Below are 21,558 nucleotides of genomic sequence, written 5' to 3' on the forward strand. Positions count from 1 at the left end.
TGGACATTCATTGAAAGAAACCACCAAACGTTCTAAACATTTCAACAAAGTTATTTGCCGAGAAAAAAAAAATTAAGTAAACTTTGCTCTCATTTTATTTTTGTGAACACTGGATCCGACTGAAAGCTGCAGTGAGATAGAAATTTCTAGATTCACGAAAGGCGGCCGCACGAAAGCGTCTGGACAATCTAACTATTTACCGCCCTGGTTCGCCGAGCTATATTTATTTATAGATGCGCGCGCTCTGGACCAATCGTTTGCGATTTGACATTAATTTCCCTATTTCCGGTTTGATGTTTACAAAATTTACAACATGGCAAAGTTTGTGCAGACGACGTGTACTTCGATGATTTTAACTATTATTTGAAATACGTTCTCCAGAAACCTATAATTTTGAGCTTCACCGGGTCTGCTGTGTCCATTACCAAATCCAGCAAGATGTCTTTTCTTGTTGATTCCTTTATTATGTGTTTTTCACAGGTAATAAAAAGACGAACTGTGTAGGCCTACGTGAAGTACGTGTGACTGTGAATAAGAAATGAAATGGGGTTTAACGTCTATTTGTTCTGCTCCTACAGGGTTAAGTGCTCCTACAGGGTTAATGCAGATGGGCATACACCGTGATGCATTGTGCGATTAGGAAAATTTTTCTCCGACAGCGTCTCTACCATATGGCCTACTCTTATATCAAATTCTAACTGTCGACAAGGGTTCTTTTACTTTTACATGATGATGCATCATGAACCTCAGTTTTTTTTTATCTATGCCATCCAAACGACTATACATTATCCCTTTCCAGGCCCTCCGTCCTACACCACTGGCAAGGAGGATCTACGCTGGAAAATCCAGATAAACTTTCTCGGCAAACACATTGATCTAACAGGGGACTTCCAGGTGACAGGTTAGGGCTGTACGATATTCTCGATATAGTCATTTATCGCGATATGGTATTTTCAGACCCAACTACGATATCATGTGGCCAAAAATCGTCGATATAGTGGTTTATCGAATATCGCCAAAAACTTCAAATATCGAAAAGAATTATCATAAAAATAGATAATAAATACACTATACAGCAGTGGAAATTAGCCGACGGCAATAAACTATAATAAAACTAATGTTTTGAGAATCGTTAAATGTTGAAAACACATCAGCGGTTGCAATTTAATTATATGTACAGGCATTAAGTAATGTCTCTTGTTATTGTGTTAAAAAGCATTGAAACGTTTTTATCCAAAAAGGATGTTTTGTTCATTTTAATAAATCTATATTATAAAAAAAGCAAAGTTTAAAATGTATGAATAAAGCAATTCTTACCCACAATTCTTACTCACACTGTAGTCAGCTTTAATTAGTTTAATGCATTTATATTTAATTTATTTAATAGCAAAGTGACATTATTATTAAATATCGCGATAATTAACTATATCATTGAAAAACATCGTCCCTTTTTGCAATATCGTACAGCCCTATGACAGGTTAGGGAGAAAACGTCTTGACTTACTGAGCCACAGTGGCTCTGCGTGTGAATGAGACTGTCCAACGACGTTACAGACAAAAGTCACGCTCAGAATTATAGAAAGCCAAAAAAGGTCCTGTGTATACATTGGCGTGTACGTAAAAAATGCCCCAACAGTTGGAATTCGATATAAGAGTAGGCCATAGGGCCACTACCCAGGCAAAATTTTCCTTATAGCACACTGTATGGTGTATACCCGTCTTCATTAGCCCAGTCAGAGAAGAACAGTAGGATGTTAAACCCATTTCATTTCCATACGCATCTACCAATCTTGTACCAATCTTGTACCGTACCTCGATCTTGTCCTGGTGTGTCTCCAGTTAAGGAAGGGTGAGAGGGAGAGAGAGAGAAATGGGGTTTAACGTCCACTCGACACAAACTAGGTCATTTTGGGACTAACATGGTTTAATTTTATTTCAAAAATTTGCTTGCGCATAGGGGTCTTTAGCAGTGGGAGGAAAACGGAGGACCCGGAGAAAACCCACGAGGTCGGACAGGCGACCCTACTCCTTGTCACGTACAACCGGGGATTCGAAACCACGCTAGCCGACTCAATGACAGACTTTATGATACAGCGCACGTACGCTAACCATTCAGCCATCCAACCCCCCTTTAACCCCTTAACTGCGTAGGACGTTATATAATGTCCTGGACAACTGCCACTCACCGTGTGTAGGACGTAATATTATGCCCTGGAGGTATTTTCCCCAACCTATTCTTCGAACACAATCTTACCATGCGGAAGATGTATTATTAAGCCTGGTCGAGGAATCTAATTGAAGGGAGACAACTCTATTTACCGTTAGTTTTATTTTGGTTTAAGACCACTCAAATTTGTATTCAGGAAAAAATAGGCCCAAATATGACGTTTTTCGTCAAATTAATTACGCAATAGGGGGTAGTTAACGTCAAATTAATTACACAGTTAAGGGGTTAAGGAAGGGTACTATATACTATATATAGTTCCTTCTAGCAGCATTATACATTGGAACTGGTATGAATGAAATGTTGAAAGTCATTAAAAAATGACGCTTTATCAATTAAACGGATAATTTTTATACGCCGACATTTTCATGTGGACGTATATTGTCGTCGCCCCTGTCCGTCCGGACATCCGTCCGTCCACAATTGTTTGTGAACACTCTACAGGTCACAATTCTTATCCGATTTCAATGTAAAATATAGGTTTATCTCCCCAAGATCCCGGTTCCTTTCGATATTGGCATGTATCTGACCATAAGTTCATGGATTATGGCCCCTGATTGTACGAAAAATCACATTTTTAGCTTGTGAACACTGTTGAGAGGTCACAATTTTTATCCGATTTGGTTTAAACTTGAAATGTATGTTTATAACCCACAGATCTCGGTCCCTTGCGTAATTCGCGCATATCGGACTATAACTTCCTGAATTATGGCCCCTGATTGTACGAAAAATCACGTTTTTAGCTTGTGGACTCCATAGAGGTCACAATTTTTATCCGATTTAAAAAAACGTTTGAATATATCACCGTTACACCGTAATTTTGTCTGAGGTTGAGTTTCATGAAAATCGGACGAAAATTGCCAGACAATATGGCCACAAATAGTGTAAACATCTGGTATATCAAAGTTGTGGACCCTCTAGAGGCCACAATTTTGATCCGATTTTGATGAAACTTGAAATGCAAGTTTATAACCCAAACATATCGGTTCCTTTCAATATTTGCGCATATCAGATCGTAACTTCCTGAAAAATGACCTCTGGTTGTACGAAAAATCACGTTTTTAGCTTGTGGTCCCTCTAAAGGTCACAATTATTATTCGATTTAAAAAAACATTTAAATACATCACCATTCCACCATAATGAAGATTAAGTCTTATTTCGTGAAAATCGAAATGAAACTGCCAGACAAAATGGCCGCTCTTTGTATGCAAATTGTGTAGAAGTGTGTAATACGAAGGTTGTGGACCCTCTAGAGTCACAATTTTTATCTGATTTTGATGAAACTTTAAACATATCTTTATATCCCAAAGATCTCGGTCCCTTTTGATATTTGCACATTTCAAGCCATAACTTTCTGGATTTTTGCCCCTGATTGTACAAAAAATCATGTTTGTTTTTAGCTTGTTCTCTATCCATCTGTTGCAAAATGTGGGCGTATTCTGCCTGGCAGCCACTGGTTGCAATTACAATAAAATTGCTACTCTGGGCTTGGTATGGTTAGTGTATCATAATAATGTAACGTCATGTTATTTTAAAGATGTTATAGTACAGGCTGAATAATTGTTGATTCTATTGAAATAATATATAATTTCTAAAAATGAAATGAAATGAGGCTTAATGTCCTATTTTTGTGTCCCGAATGGACTAATGAAGATGTGCATACACCATGCAGTGTGCTATGAGGGACATTTTGCCTGAACAGCGGCGCTACAGCCTACTCTTATTTTGGTCCAGCACTTTACTCACTGAGCCTCTCCAGCTCTCTAATTTTTAATAGATTTGTCAAATATGATCACCACAAAATTATTTCACATAAACTAGCAATTAAATTTCCATTGAATTTGAAGGATGTTGGATGGCCGAATGGTTAGCGTGTGTGCACTGTATCATAAGGCATGTCATTGAGCCAACTGGCGGGGTTTCGATTCCCCGGCTGTACGTGACAAGGAGTAGGGTGGCCTGTCAAACCTCGTGGGTTTTCTCCGGGCCCTCCGGTTTCCTCCCGCTGCTAAAGCCCCCTACGCGCAAGCAAATTATTGAAATGAAATTGAACCATATGTTAGTCCCAAAATGACCTAGTCTGTGTCGAGTGGACGTTAAACCCCATTTCTCTCTCTCTCATTGAATGTGAATATTTAAACATTGGTGTCTACCTGAGAGAATCAATCACCTTTGGGTTCTTGAAATAATTACTACAAGACATTTTTTCCAGGTGATATTTTTTGGTGGTGGATGGCTTTTCTTTTTGAAGCACTTGTTTAGAGATTATGAGGTAGGAATTTAAAAACTGAAATATATCAGATTTGATAGCCTTCTTCCTTCTAGTACCGATAATGCTAAAAATGTTCAGAAATAAATCAGAAATTGACTGACTAGAAAAATTTTAAAGTGAAAGCCCTGGCCCTGGTTTCACAAAGCATTCTTAGACTTATGGTAAGTTAAGAATTTACTCAACTTTCATTCACTGTTTATGAGATATATCTTTGATCAAGAAGCACACAAATTTGCACATAGCTTCTTATTGATGTATTTGATATATTAAAACAACCAAAGTTTTTTTAAAGAGGTATATTTTAGTTAAAATATAGAGAACAATTTTGAGTAAATTCTTAACTATACCATACATTATACAAGAGCTAACTTTGCCTATTGCAGGTCTTTCTTTAGGCCTGAAATGTTATATAAACTATTAATTAGATATTTATTAACAAAACAAGACCATAATCAACTCTCGATGGCATCGGTTACTCGAGATTTAAACTAGATTGGAACGATTGGCCATTTAAAAATTGAATATAAAAATGGGAAGGGGGGCTACGTCTTGAATATACCAGTGCCCTGGTTACCACAATGCACACATGTTGTCAAAACTACAAACAGTGATAACTTGACTCAGAATGAAGTAATTTGAATGAAATTTTGAATCTTTTCATTTTACATTATCTATTTTTGAGCTATTATAGCGAGAATGATCAGTTCTTATCTAAATCTTACATACATGTAATGTATGTTTAATTCTCAGAATGTTTTATGAAACCAGAGCCTGAATTTGGACTATGTCATTCTGAAATCACTCATATTCCAAATTTTAAAAAAATAGAGAAATTACACAAATTAAGTGGGCCTAGATTAAATCAAAAGCAAAAAAAAAAAAAATTGTTGAGAACAGTTAAAGGACAATATTGGTGCCAGCCATTATCACATATGTGATAGAACTGGTTAAACACATACACATTCCAAATATTATTTTATCACAGTGATCATTGCTACGATAGATGCGTTGTGAAGCTTTCAAGAAAGGGAAGTGACGAACGCAAAAGGAAAACACGAGTTATCCTTCTATGTAACTGACTGAAGTGACGGGTGATTACAGATACATGGGCGAATTTCTGCTCACTAATAATTCCTACGAAGAACAAAAGTTATTGTGTGAGACTGTGAAAGGATATCTGACAATTCATAAAAAAATTGGCTGTCACTAGATAAGTCCGTGCATTACCATGTTTTTATAAGTATAGAATGAATAAACACACGTGAATGTACGGACTGTTTCTATTTTTCTTGTGTTCTCTTATCTAATGACATTCAATTACTTTTTTGAATTGTCAGATATACTCTTACGGTCTCCTATAACAATTTTCAGTCTTCAAAAAAATTATTAGTGAGCAGAAATTCGCCCATGTATCTGTTATCACTCGTCACTTCAGTCAGTTATATAGAGGGATAACTCGTCACTTCCGATAGTTCAAGCATTGATTACGCATCTATTGTAGCAATGATCTCTGTGATAAAATAATATTTGGAATGTGTTTAACCAGTTCTATCACATATGTGATAATGACTAGCACCAATATTGACCTTCAATTATGATCCATGTGATAAATGTAATGTTAAAACATGCAAATTTGATAAATGTAATGTTAAAATATGCAAATTTGATAAATGTAATGTTAAAATATGCAAATTTGATAAATGTAAATGTTAAAGGAACTAAATCGCTAATATTTGGGACCTAGAAATTGACAAAAAAGGGTCGCAACGCATATAATAATGTAATGAGAATGTATATAAACTGATTTACATTCAATCGTTTCTGTTTTTACTGTAATTTCTAATCAGTTATATTCGGCGAAATACGCCAGAAGTCTCATGTGAATGGCAATCTTTAGCGTCTGGTTTTTCAGTCTACACCGATGGTAATTATTGCGCATGCTCTCCAGATAAGAATATAGCGTCACCGTTTGACATGACTTGTGGAATATGTCTAACCCTGTTCTTTGAGTCCCTGGTTCCAAATGGCATTATGGTACTCGATTCGTGTACCAATGGTAAAATGTTTATTTTGTCTTGAATATTGGATATCAGAAACCATTCTTTTCCCTGTAAGATCACAAGACCAATGTTGATTTGAATTGACAAATAATTCGTGTTTTCAATGTCGAAGATTTTTGATGATATTGAGTTAGAGACTTAGCTACTTTAAAGTATGCAAATTTGATAAATGTAATGTTAAAGTATGCAAATTTGGTAATTTTAATGTTAAAATATGCAAATTTGATAAATGTAATGTTAAAATGTGCAAAATATGCAAATTTGATAAATTTAATGTTAAAATATGCAAATCTGATAAAGGTAATGTTAAAATATGCTAATTTGATAAATGTAATGTTAAAATATGAAAATTTTATAGGTTCATCACTCGGTGGTACTGCTAGTATTTTCAGTGACCTTTGCCCTATCTTGTACCATGTTCGAACTCATTATCTTTGAAATTCTAGGATTTTTAGATGCCAGGTAAGGTAGACCTTTTGCTTTAGTTGAATGTGGGAGTTGGGTGGCCGAATGGTTTAATGTGCTTGCTTTAGATCATAAGGTCTGTCATTGAGTGGGGGGTTGGATGGCCAAATGGTTAGCATGTGCGGGCTGTATCATAAAGCCTGTCATTGAGTCAACTGGTGTGGTTTCGAATCCCTGGTTGTACGTGACAAGGAGTAGGGTCGTCTGTCCAACCTTGTGGGTTTTCTCCCACTGCTAAAGACCCCTACGCACAAGCGAATTATTGAAATAAAATTAAACCATATGTTAGTCCCGAAATGACCTAGTTTGTGTCGAGTGGATGTTAAACCCAATTTTTCTCTCTCTCCGTCATTGAGTAAAGTGGTATGGTTTTGATTCCCCCCTTGTACATGACAAGGACTAGGGTCACTTGTCCAACCTCATGATTTTCTCCGGGTTCCCTGTTTTCCTCCCACTCCTAAATAAAATCAAACCATATGTTAGTCCCGATATAACCTAGTCGATTGGACATTAAACACAGTCTCTCTCTCTTTTTTCCCCTTGTCAGTGATGCAGAACGGAGGGCCTGACAAGGACAGCTGCCTAGTCGTTCGGATGGGACGAAAAACCGAGGTCCCGTGTACACATTGGCGTGCACGTAAAAGATCCCTTGGCAGTTGGAATTCGATATAAGAGTAGGCCGTAGCGCCAAAGCCCGGGCAAAATTTCCCTCATAGCACACTGTATGGCGTATGCCCGTCTTCAATTAGCCCAGGTTAGGTGCAGAAGAGTAGGATGTTAAACCCCATTTCATTTCATTTCTCTCTCTCTTACTTTTGTTGCAGACTTTGTGTTTGGCATGTATCAATGTGTTCACAGGTGGGCCTTGTTTTTCCATCCCTACTGAGGAATTAGGCAACAGTTTCCTAGTTGGCAACCGAGTTGGGTGGTCCTGTAATAATGTCCTTTTTAACATACTGTTGTTCATTGTGTCGTTAAATCTAGCGACAAGTTGAAGAACCGGGCCATGGTGTATAAGATTTCATATGTATATATTAGCTGATATATTTACTAAATTTAAATATTTTATCTTGTTTTTATTTCAGCTCCCGATTGTTTCACTGGAAATTTGGGCTGTTTGCTATCCTGTTCACCCTGATCGCTGTTCTGCCATTTTATATCGCTTATTATATTCTCAGTAACATAAGATTGAGTAAGTTCTTCTTCCATTTTATATATTTTATTATATTCTCAGTGGAGCCATTGTGAGAAAATTCATCGTGCTTCAAGGCCGCGTTTAGTCGTTCGTATGGAACGAAAAACAGAAATCCTGTGTACACATTGGGATACAAATAAAGAACCCTTACATCGACATTGATCCAGGCTATCCAGAAATGCATTAATTTCGGAAATAGGAGACAAGTTCAACAAACTACGTCCTATTTTGTTTATTTTTACACCTGTTAATGTAAATTTTTCACTTTTTTTTTTTTTCGTATTCAATGACCTATGAAATATGACAAAAACTGTCCAAATTTAATAACCATAGCTACAATACTGTAAATGGGCTAATATGACAAATTAAAAGTAATTTATTAAAACAGTTATTTTGCTACCTGAAAAAAAAGTCTAATATGACAAATAATAAGTAAACTGTTATATTCCATGATGTAAATACATTAGTAATGACCAAAACCACTAATCAAAAGTTGATTTGATTAGCAAATATTTATTAAAACTGTTTGGCTCTGCTAATTGTCAACAGTTATTTTTTTACCGGAAAAAAAAGTCTCTTTGAAAATAAAATATCATGATGCATTGACTTTCTGAAATCAGATTACTTGATAGTGTTGAGAGAATTCTCTTCGCAACATCGCCTTAAAATCCACTAGTAGCTGTTTTCCATAAGTGTTCAATCCTTGCATTGGCAGAGAAAGTTCATCAGGATTTTCTGGCGTGGTTTCCCCTTGTCTGTGGTGAAGGACAGAGGGCCTGACAAGGACAGTTATCCAGTCATTCGGATGGGATGAAAAACCAAGATCCTGTGTATACATTGGCATGCACGTAAAAGATCCCTTGGCAGTTGTAATTCGATATAAGAGTAGGCCATAGTGCCGCTGCCCGAGCAAAATTTCCCTCATACCACACTGTATGGCGTATGCCCGTCTTCATTAGGCCGGTCGGAGGAAAACAGTAGGATGTTAAACCCTATTTTCATTTCATTTTTGTTTTTATATCTCAATATGTTGATATACTGGGTGTATTTTCTACAGGCCCGGTGAGATTTTCCTGAAAACGTTTTAATTGTTATATTTTACAGTACCCCAAAAGCAACACATTCGTGTCATGTGTACATTTGGAGCATGGTTGGCCTTTCTGTATCTATTTTGGAAACTGGGTGATCCTTTTCCTATTCTTAGTCCTAAACATGGTAAGTTCTAGTAAAACACAAAACATGAAAAGTTCTAGTAAAAACAGAAAACACGAAATGTTCTAGTAAAACACAAAACACGAAATGTTCTAGTAAAACACAGAGAGAGAAATGGGGTTTAACGTCCACTCGACACAAACTAGGTCATTTCGGGACTAACATGGTTTAATTTATTTCAATAATTCGCTTGCGCGTAGGGGTCTTTAGCAGTGGGAGGAAACCGGAGGACCCGGAGAAAACCCATGAGGTTGGACAGGCGACCCTACTCCTTGTCACGTACAACCGGGGATTCGAAACCACGCCAGTCGACTCAATGACAGACTTTATGATACAGCACGCGCACGCTCACCATTCAGCCATCCAACCCCCCCTCTAGTAAAACAGAAAACACAATAAGTTCTAGTAAAACACAAAACATGATAAGTTCTAGTAAAACAAAAAGTAGAATAAGTTGTAGCAAAACTTGCAACATGGTAAGTTCTCTTAAAACATGATAAGATCTAGTAAAACACAAATATTTTGTATATTCTAGAAAAACATGATAAGATCTTGTAAAACAGAGATATATTCTAGTAAAGCACAGGTATATTGTATATTCTAGTAAAACACAGATATATTGTATATTCTAGCAAAACACTCCAACCTCGTGGTTTTTCTCCGGTTCCTCCAGTTTCCTCCCACTGCTAAAGACCCCTACGTGCAAACAAATTATTGAAATAAAATTGAACCATGTGTTAGTCCCAAAAATGACCTAATTTGTGTCGAGTGGACGTTAAACCCCATTTCTCTCTCTCTCTCTCTCTCTCTCTCTCTCTCTCTCTCTCTCTCTAGCAAAACACAAAACATGATAAGTTCTTGTAAAACATAGATACATTGTATATTCTAGCATCATATTATTTTCGAAAAATACTAATGATGATCAGCGGATTTACTGCTTTAATTGAATTTGTTAAAGAACCACCTCAAATTCCACTTTGCTCAGAAAAAAGTTATCTGAGTAAAAATTTCAATATATTCATTTTTCATTATTATTCCGCTCTAAATGAAGTTAGGAAGAGATATTGAAATGGGATCTGTCTGATTGTGATGGGTAATTTAAATTAAACGTTAGTAATGACAACTGAGACTAGCCTAAAATTGAATGGCTAATATCTCAGTTTAGAGTGAAGCAATTGGACTGAAATTTTCAGCATACATGTAGTTTGTTTTCATTAACTATTTTTAAACTATTATAGCGAGAACTGTCAGCTCTTTATCTAATCTTACCTAATGACCAATTATTTTAAATTTCTAAACTGATGACGTTAATATTTATATTCTTGTATTTATATGCATTCTAGGTATCTTTTGTTCTTCTTTCAGTGGCATTTAGTAAATGAACAGTAACACACTAACACTATTTATGGAATAACAATTACTGGTTTATTAACATGCAACGTTTCGACGATATTACTCTCGTCTTTATCAAGTAAATAATGAATTTGAGAGTTATCATTGTCGAAACGTTGCATGTTAATAAACCAGTAATTGTTATTCCATAAATACTGTTAGTGTGGTACTGTTCAATTACTAAATGATGATAAAGACGAGAGTATCATTGTCGAAACGTTGCATGTTAATAAACCAGTAATTGTTATTCCATAAATACTGTTAGTGTGGTACTGTTCAATTACTAAATGATGATAAAGACGAGAGTATCATTGTCGAAACGTTGCATGTTAATAAACCAGTAATTGTTATTCCATAAATACTGTTAGTGTGGTACTGTTCAATTACTAAATGATGATAAAGACGAGAGTATCATTGTCGAAACGTTGCATGTTAATAAACCAGTGATTGTTATTCCATAAATACTGTTAGTGTGGTACTGTTCAATTACTAAATGATGATAAAGACGAGAGTATCATTGTCGAAACGTTGCATGTTAATAAACCAGTGATTGTTATTCCATAAATAGTGTTAGTGTGGTATATTTTGTTGTATTTATATTCTTGTTTATATTTTTAGGTATATTTTCTATAGAACAGTGTATAGGACGAGTGGGTGTGGTTGGTGTGACTATAATGGCTCTACTATCAGGTTTCGGTGCTGTTAACTGTCCATATACATATATGTCATATTTTGTAAGGTAACTGTCCATATGTCATATTTTGTAAGGTAACTGTGTGTATATCTTATTTTGTAAGGTAACTGTCCATATGACCTATTTTGTAAGGTAACTGTCCGTATGTCGTATTTTGTAAGGTAACTGTCCAATGTCGTATTTTGTAAGGTAACTGTCCGTATGTCGTATTTTGTAAGTTAACTGTCCAATGTCATATTTTGTAAGGTAACTGTCCATATGTTATATTTTGTAAGGTAACTGTAGATATGTCATATTTTGTAAGGTAACTGTAGATATGTCATATTTTGTAAGGTAACTGTCCATATGTCATAGCGCTGAATGGTTAGTGCTTGTATCATACGGTCTGTCATTGAGTCCACTGGCTTGGTTTTGATTCCCCGGTTGTAATTGACCAGGAGTAGGGTCGCCTGTCCAACCTCCTGGGTTTTCTCCAGGTCCTCCGGTTTCCCCCCACTGCTAAAGACCCTTACATACACGCGATTCATTGAAATAAAATTATGTCGATTGGATATTAAACCCCATTTGTCTCTCGCTTTACCTAATTTCACGGGCAATAGCGATCAGACAGACCGATTTACCCAATACTAGCTGAATGTTACTACTACCTTATTATTCAGTTCTCTCTCTCTCTCTGTCCCTCTCTCTCTCTTTGTGCGTAAATTGTGTTTCTAGATGTCAGATGTCGATTATTTGTCAGCGAATTACCGGTATATTTCAGACATGTTACAGAAGCTGATATACAGAGTATAGAGAAACGTTTGTTACAATCTCTTGATATGATAATAATGAAGAAGAAACGTATTGCTCTAGCTAAACGAGAGAATTTACGACAAGCAAGTATGTCTAAAGGTTCAGGAGGACTGTGGGGAATGCTGAAAAATGTTACTTCTGGTAATGGTCAAGAAAGTATCCTTTGTTTGGTTACAACAATTGACCCTCTAAAACAGTGGTTCTCAACCATGTGCCGCGGAATTTTTAACGTGATCCCAATTGAGTTTTCCCTAGTGTCTACTGATAAGTTCATAGCTGTGTTTTTCTTTATTTAGTTTGAGTTATTCTATGTGTCTATGACTAGTCTGTGTCTACGGTTGTTTGCCTCCCGACTTACCATGGGTTTTTTTTTTAGCAAAATTCAAATATTTTTAATATATATTTCGACAGGTGTGCTGCTATTTTTTCATGTCTTACAAGGTGTGCTGTCGCCAAAAAAGGTTGAGAACCAATGCTCTAAAAAAAAACCAAAAAAAAAACAAATAAAAAAGAATCTTTGATTCATGTTACCTGACCTATCTTCTTTTATGGAGCCAACCTTTTTTACTGAAAATAACAATCTGATTAAAACACAGATCCTATTTCGTTTTTTATAGTTCAAAATTTTGTTTTAATTGTCTTTACTACACTACGATCTGGAAGAGTTATATTACTGGCATTTTGGTTGAAGTGAGGGATAAGCCAATGAAGTGATCTGTTACAGCGACTTCTTGGCGTGCCATGCACGGAACTGTGGGTAAACCATTAGAAACGTCAATGCTGATTGATTAATAAATCTCTGACATCATAGGGTGACAAGCCACTTGTACGACCCCTGACATGACCTTCCAGTCCAACTAGTCAGATCTTCATGTAGTGTAGGACATCGAAAGTATAAAAAAAACGAAACGAAATATAGATCTGTATTTTAATCAGATTGTAAAAATAACCATTACCTACCATTCCTCTCCTCCCACCCATTCCCAATTCTTTATTCCCAGGTCCTAAAAATCCCGTCCCCCTTTTTCATTCCTAGGTGGTGCTATGAAGGCAATTTTCGCCCAGACAGCGGTGCTACATCTTCCTTATATTTTGAATTTCAGCTGTCAAGAGTTCTTTTACACGCACGTTAAGTGTACAAGGAGTCTCCGATTTTGGCCGACATTGACAGTGAACTCAAGACTTCTTGTTTGCGAGCCAGCTTCTTCCTACGGCAAGATGACATTGTCAGCTCTCTTGAGCAACCAGTTGGTTGGATATTCAGCGCTTTATAAATAGATTATTATTATTATTATTAAATTAAGTTCTACCGTAACTGAACTGTTAAGATATTGGACCACTACAACAGGATACAAATGCTCTAGAAGAATTAAGTCGACAGTTATTTTTAGAAACAGTAGATTTGAATGATGCTGTGGTGAGTATATATAAGAAATGGTATAGAATTATTCTTAAACCAGTACATGGTAGACTGAGACTTATTGCAAGTCTAATTTTGGTTTCAAATCTTGCATAAATTATTAAATAATCAACTCTCTAGATCATCGGATGGCCATGATTTTGAATGGATTAAAATCACGATTTAATGTAAAAAAAATGAAAAATCAGGACTTTGTTTAAGATCATAGAAATGGTACTTGACAATCAAAGATCATAGAAATGGTACTTGACAATCAAAGCTATCTTGACAATCAAGACTATCGTGTCAAAACTTCAAACAGTCATAACCTCACTCAGAATAAACTAATTTTAATGTAATTTTCAACATATTCATTTTTCATTATCTATTTTTGAATGGTTTTATCAATAATAATGAATTTATATAGCGCCTCTCATCTGGAACTGTACTACTCGATGGTGCTGAGCTGCACTGTCAAGTTTAGTATTCACAGTTAAAAAAGTGAGTCTTGAGGAATAATTTAAAGGACTCTAATGTTCTGGCTTCCTTTAATGTTACTAGGAGTTTATTCCATGACACTTTCAAAGTTTTTGGAACAACTCGGCCGTGTTTTGATGTTGATCAAGTTGTTCTTTCTCCACTTTTGATTAGTATAAGATCACTCAGGTAGTTAGTAGCTAAACCATGGATGCACTTGTAAGTGAGGAGGATTATTTTATATTGAAGGGAGCAGGTCGTTTCATCCCACTACCGGTTCATGACGGGCTGTTTCATCCGGGCTGTTTCATCCCAAATTTACACGGGTCCTTTCATCCCACTTATCTCGGGTCGTTTCATCCCACAAATTTAAAAACCGATATTACATGAATTTTTAATATTTTATTTATACATTAATACAAATAACAACATGCCAATGCAATTTTATCATGAATAGTGTCAAACTCCTTCTTTTGCATACGCCTTGGCTTATTTTCCGAATATTTTATTTATACGTCTGTATCTAAATCTTACATTTCAGGAAAGAATTAGTTATTCCAAGACATTTAAAGGAAGATATTTCAATTTTCTTGGATATTTCTTCTCCATTTACTGTGTTTGGAAAATATTTATGGTAAGATGTCTTCCAAATAAATAAATTCTGGCATGGAGTACATAAATACCCGGTCTAATTACCATAGCATGGAGCACATAAATACCCAGTCAAATTACCCTAGCATGGAGCACATAAATACCCGGTCAAATTACCCTAGCATGGAGCACATAAATACCCAGTCAAATTACCCTAGCATGGAGCACATAAATACCCAGTCAAATTACCCTAGCATGGAGCACATAAATACCCAGTCAAATTACCCTAGCATGGAGCACATAAATACCCAGTCAAATTACTCTAGCATGGAGCACATAAATACCCGGTCAAATTTTGTTACGTAAAATTTTCATTTGAGCAAACTAATAATAGTAGTTTATTATGTGATTGGGAAAAAAAAAACAGTTTAGAAACATGCACCATTAAATGACTATATGTTGATCGCAGCCGAAAAGTTCAAATAGTTTGGCCTTAGTCACTTGTGATCAATTTGAAATCCCAAAATAAAATCCACTAGCAACACAGTAACAAGATTGTGTAAACTGTCTAAAAGTATTTATTTAGAAGGATTGCTTCCTTCTCGCCCCTACGATATCATAAGGCCTGCTATTAGTCAACTGGCGTGGTTTCAATTCCCCGGTTGTACGTGACAAGACGTAGGGACGTCTGTCCAACCTCGTGGGTTTTCTCCGGGCCCTCTGGTTTCCTCCCACTGCTAAAGACCCCTACGCGCAAGTGAGTTATTGAATTAAAATTGAACCATGTGTTAGTACCGAAATGTGTGTCGATTGGACCTTACACCCTCTCTCTCTCTCTCTCTCTCTCTCTCTCTCTCTTGTACATGTCATGTATCTGATACAGTAAGAAATGTATTTGTCACAGTCTTGGAATTATTATATAATTTTGAAAATGTATAACTATTTCAGGCTACTATCAACATAATTTTTGATAGAGTAGGCAAGGTCGATCCAGTCACAAGAGGAATAGAAATAGCTGTCAACTATTTTTCTATACAATTTGATGTGAGTTTTGAGTGTTTTAATAGTAGCATTCTGGAAACGATTTGTCATGAGACCCAGAGGTTGGGATTGTAACCATTTGGTCCTATAGGTTTAATATCTACATTAAAACATAGAAATGGGGTGTGACCTTTTCACTATATAGGCCCATTTGTTGGGTCATTATAGACTACATAAGCTTTCTATGGGACCTGGTAACTGGGTAATTTAAAATGAAATGAAATGACATGGGGATAAATGTCCTACTGTTCTGCTGCGACGGGGTTACGCCAGGCATAGGCCATACAGTGTGATATGAGGGAAATTTTGCCTGGGCAGCGTCACTATGGCCTACTCTTATATCAAATTCCAACTGCCAAGGGATCTTTTATATGCACGCCAATGTATACACAGGACCTCAGTTTTTCGTCTTATCCAAACTACTAGGCAGTTGTCCTTGTCAGGGCCTCCGTCCTGCACCACTGACAAGGGGAAACCACGTTGGAAAATCCCAATGAGGTTTCTTGGTGGGTAATTTAAACTTTCCTTGTTATTAGAATTGAAATAGGGTTCAGCATCCTACTGTTCTCTACCGACTGGGCTAATGAAGACGGGGAAAGCCATACAGTGTGTTATGAGGGAAATTAAGTCTGGGACAGTAGAGCCACTGCCTACTCATATATCGAATTTGGCTTCCATGGCTCCCTGGTATAAAAGGGGAGAGAGAGAGAGAGAAATGGGGTTTAACGTCCACTCGACACAAACCAGGTCATTTCGGGACTAACATATGGTTCAATTTTATTCCATAATTCGGTTGTGCGTAGGGGTCTTTAGCAGTGGGAGGAAACCGGAGGACCCGGAGAAAACCCACGAAGTTGGACATGCGACCCTACTCCTTGTCACGTACAACCGGGGATTCGAAACTACGCCAGTTGACTCAATGACAGACTTTATGATACAGCATGCACGTGCTAACCATTCAGCCATCCAACCCCCCTGGTATAAAAGGGAATATGTGTGATACTGCTATCAGTGGTTTGGTTTTATGTGACTGGCAATCTGATTAAAGTACAGATCTATATTTAGTTTTCGGTTTTTTATACTTTCGATGGCCTACACCAGTGATGGGATTTTGCCCGTATATTCCGGACTTGTCCGAATCTTTTTTCAAATTGCCCAAAATTGTCCGACCGGGAATATGCCCAATCGGACATCAAGATATGGTGAATAATATTCAAAATTCCGAAATTAATATAGTTTACTGAGTGTATAACTACCACTCAACCCGATTATCGTCGATAATACGCTGGGTTGATTAGGTAATTAAGTGATCAACGTATTTATCGTGTTATACCGTCTATAGTATAAACCTACCTTGATTTAACTACTTAATCTGCCTTGATTGACTGACTTAATCCTTTTGTTGACATGTGGTTTTTAATTGTGGTATGAATTGAATACTGTACGGGAATTAAGTATGAAAAATAGCGAGGTTCACCTATTTTTATTACGTACGGGATTTGAATATTTTGACATGTGACTTTTAATTGTGGTACAAATTCGTCTGCTTAAATAACGATAAGAGTTATGCCCCTTTATTTTCGGTAAAATGTCCGACAAGTAAAATTTTGAAATCCCATCACTGTCCTACACTACATGAAGATCTGACTGGTTGTAGTGATAGGTTGCGTCAGAGGTCATAGGAACGGCTTTTGACCCTATGATGTCAGACATTTGATTAACCAATCAGCATTGATGTTACTAGTGGATTACCCACAGTTCCGTGCAAAACACGCCTAAAGCGTGCCGTAACAGACTGTTTTATTGGCTAATCCCTCACATCATTCAGAGCAGGTCAATGATAACACACCTTTGCAGATGCTAGTGTTGTGAATACAAGTAACACAAAATTTTGAACTATAAAAAGTAACGAAATAGGATCTGTGTTTTAGTCAGATTGTGTGACAAGGATAGATTTATTTCGTTCTTTTTTTTACAGGTAAAATTTTGGTCTCAGCAGATTTCCTTTTTATTAGTTGGTATAATAATTGTTACATCCATTAGAGGTTTACTTATAACACTAACCAGGGTAAGTGTATTAGATGTTTACTTATTACACTGACCAGGGTAAGACTATAAGAGGTTTACTTATTACACTGACCAGGGTAAGACTATAAGAGGTTTACTTATTACACTGACTAGGCTAAGACTATAAGAGGTTTACTTATTACACTGACTAGGGTAAGACTATAAGAGGTTTACTTATTACACTGACTAGGGTAAGACTATAAGAGGTTTACTTATTACACTGACTAGGGTAAGTCTGTTAGAGGTTTACTTATTACACTGACTAGGGTAAGTCTATTAGAGGTTTACTTATTACACTGACTAGGGTAAGTCCATTAGACATGAAATAAATTAAAATGAAATAGGGTTTAACGTCCTACTGTTCTGCTCCGATTAGACTAATGAAGACGGGCATACAATCTGCTATGGGGGTAATTTCGCCCAGACAGCGGCTCTACATTCTACTGATTGAATTGCAACTGTCAATGTGAACAAGGAACCTTGATTTTTCATCCCATCCGACTTGACACTGTCCTTGCCACCACCACCATGGCTCCACAAGTCTATTAGAGGTTATAACTTACATGTATATATTCTGTTTGCTCACTACACTTATTATTTTAGCGTTTTCCGAGATTCTATCCGGATTATCGCCCTTATTGTTAAAATTGTTTGACGTTCTAACTCATGACGTCAACTGGCAGACTATCGCCATTGAAGAGACGACCACTGTCAAGATTGGTCGCATTATTTCTGTTATGTCTTTTTTGTATTCCTGATTGTTTTCAAATTTGAGTGAAGTCTGTGTCACTACAGGCCCGGGACTGTACAGCGCAGTGGACCTGGCCACCGGATCCATTCACTTGATTTGAAATTTGTTTATTTGGTGCAATGTCTATTTTCTGTCTTGTCAACAGGTTTATCTTGTAGATTTTTGTTTTACGTGTAGTGCGGTCCTCCTGCACTTACGTGATTGTACCTAGAAAATAAGGACTTCCTTTGAATATTCCCTTGAAATGAAATGAAATGGGGTTTAAAGTCCTACCGTTCTGCTCCGACTGGGCTAATGAAGACGGGCATATGCCATGTAGTGTGCTATGAGGGAACTTATATCGAATGCCATAGGATTTTTTACATGCACGCCAATGTGTACATGGGACCTCGGTTTTTCGTACTACATCTGAATGACTAGACAGCTGTCCTGGTTAGGCCCTCTTTTCTGCATCATTAACAAGGGGAAACTACGTCGGAATATTTCCTTGAATATTATATTATTTGTTTATATAGAACCAGAAAGAAATGAAAATTAAATTGATATGACCTGAATATTTAATTAATTTCCTGTATAGAATCAGGAAGAACTGAAAGATAAATTGAGATGAAGTGAATATTTAATTAATTTTCTGTGTATTTTTAGTTTTTCTATGCCATAGCCAGTAGTAAATCATCAAATGTCATAGTGTTATGTTTGGCACAGGTCATGGTGAGTTCATACTTTCATTATTACGACAGTCTCTGTTTATCAATCTGGAGATTTGATTCTCGATTAGTATCTCTGTGTTTGAATCTTGTAATAATTTAAACAATTGTTCTCAACACTTGTCGTCAACAGTTGTATATATTCTATTGGCAGCACTAAATAACTGAGTTGTAATATTCATAGAAATTATTGTGTGACAGATTACCCAGGTAGGACGGAGGTAATATAGAACTATCCAGTTCCTCAGTCCTCAGGTAATGATTGTCAAGGTATCATCAGGTATCTCAGGTCCCCATGGTAATTATTATTGTCTCGGATCGCCAGGCATCTCAGTTTACCCATGTTATGATTATTCGGGTAATGATCACCAGTGGGACCGATCACTAGTGGGACAGATCACCCAGGTAATGATCACCAGTGGGACAGATCACCCAGATTCTCTAATGGTGTGATAATTATATTTATCTATTTCAGGGAATGTATTTTGTGTCATCGGTGTTATTAATGAGAATGAATATGCCACTTGAATACAGGTAAAATTATTATTTATAGTTTTAATCACCATGAAAAGACTGGTTGTAGGTTAAATAGCCAAACAGGGAATATTTAATTAATAAATTACCAGCCCTACTAATATTTTATTTATTTTGTGTACACCATGCTGACAAAATGATATGAACACGTGGATTCATGATACAAATAAAAAAAACATGAAATATGAATTTAATTTGTAAAGGTTTCGTACGTTATTAAAAATGCCTGAATGTGAAAATTTTGAATTGGATGCCCAGTTAGGTTCACATAGCTTTAATCTACCGTACTAATAGTTCATAATAGCTACCTTAGCTCTGAAATGACCTAGTTTGTGTGGAGCGGATGTGGTTATCTACCACTGGTAATAGTTTTTGTATTATCACTATATTAGAGTGCCATATTCAACACTGGATAGGCTTTAGCCCACAATTTCTGTTCACAAACCATGTTTTGATATTTGATAAAATCATTTCTAGTGTTAGTGCCCTGATTACATTCTAGAGTCTTCTGAATGTTCTAGTGACAAAAGTAATCACTCAGGCTGTTTGATATTCACATGCGCTAAACACATTCAGTTAATTACAGAGTTATTTCCCCTGTGCACTTTTCATGTTTTGTTGCCTGGCGGCCCATTATTAATCACTTGTGCTGCTTGACATTCACATATCTTGACACATCTGCTAATTATTGTTAGAGTTATTGCCCTTGCACACTTTCTATAATATATTTTGTTGCCTGGCAACCCATGTTTGTTTAAACTGATTTATTAATTTGTTTTAGGTCTATAATAACAGAAGTATTGGGTGAATTACAGTTTAATTTTTATCATCGTTGGTTTGACGTTATATTTCTAGTCAGTGCTTTATCTAGTATAGGATTTCTCTATATAGCCCATAAACAAGCCCCAGAGAAAAACCTATATTAAAAACACCAAATAGTCATTATACATGCCCCAGGAAAAAAACCTATATTAAAAACACCAAATAGTCATTAAACATGCCCCAGGAATAAAACCTGTATTCAAAACACCAAATAGTCATTATACAAGTCCGCAGAAAAAAACCTATATTCAATGCAGGGTTCTTAATCCATTTTGACACGAATTGGGTCAAATGAGGTTCCAATAGGAACTGGGTTTCAAAATTTTAAGCTTCCATTCCCTTTATTATAACCAGACTTCAACAAAAATAATTCTTGGTAATTTGTTATGAGAAATATTGTATTCTACTACATATAGTTACCACAAAAATAACCATAAACAGGTACACTGTTCAGAATATTTTCCATATTTAATTCACGTATCGGCTTGAAATTCATGTCAGTAATATTCCTGAATAAATTAAATTTCAATGACCAAATAGTCATTATACAAGCCCCAGAGAGAAAAACCTATATTAAAAACACCAAATATAGTCTGGGGGGTTGGATGGCCGAATGGTTAGCATGTGTGTGCTGTATCATAAGGCCTGTCATTAAGTTGACTGGCGTGGTTTCGAACCCCCGGTTGTACGTGACAAGGAGTAGGGTCGCCTGTCCAACCTCGTGGGTTTTCTCCGGGTCCTCCGGTTTCCTCCCACTGCTAAAGACCCCTACGCGCAAGCGAATTATTTAAATAGAGTTAAACCATATGTTTGTCCCGAAATTACCTAGTTTGTGTCGAGTGGACGTTAAACCCTATTTCTCT

At 36.5% G+C, this 21,558-nt stretch overlaps 1 protein-coding gene across 1 annotated transcript; it reads left to right on the top strand.

Annotated features, from left to right (window-relative positions):
- Positions 1–300: 300 nt before the first annotated feature.
- On the top strand, positions 301–20,693 carry LOC126830580 (Golgi pH regulator). Its single transcript, XM_056102810.1, has 9 exons — positions 301–480; positions 4,437–4,496; positions 6,915–7,018; positions 8,107–8,213; positions 9,321–9,431; positions 11,439–11,559; positions 12,275–12,462; positions 13,635–13,727; positions 20,689–20,693. The coding sequence occupies exons 1-9, from the start codon at positions 439–441 to the stop codon at positions 20,691–20,693; spliced, it is 831 nt and encodes a 276-aa protein (XP_055958785.1). The 5' UTR covers positions 301–438.
- Positions 20,694–21,558: the final 865 nt, after the last annotated feature.

This window comes from Patella vulgata, chromosome 8 (assembly GCF_932274485.2).
Source record: "Patella vulgata chromosome 8, xgPatVulg1.2, whole genome shotgun sequence".
Classification (NCBI taxonomy): Eukaryota; Metazoa; Mollusca; class Gastropoda; family Patellidae; genus Patella; species Patella vulgata.

Coding starts and splice junctions, on each gene's coding strand:
- LOC126830580 (XM_056102810.1), top strand. CDS start 439: ATGTCTTTTCTTGTTGATTCCTTTATTATGTGTTTTTCACAG. Junction 4,497..6,914: donor ACTTGTTTAGAGATTATGAG/GTAGGAATTTAA, acceptor AAAATTTTATAG/GTTCATCACTCGGTGGTACT. Junction 8,214..9,320: donor TCTCAGTAACATAAGATTGA/GTAAGTTCTTCT, acceptor TATATTTTACAG/TACCCCAAAAGCAACACATT.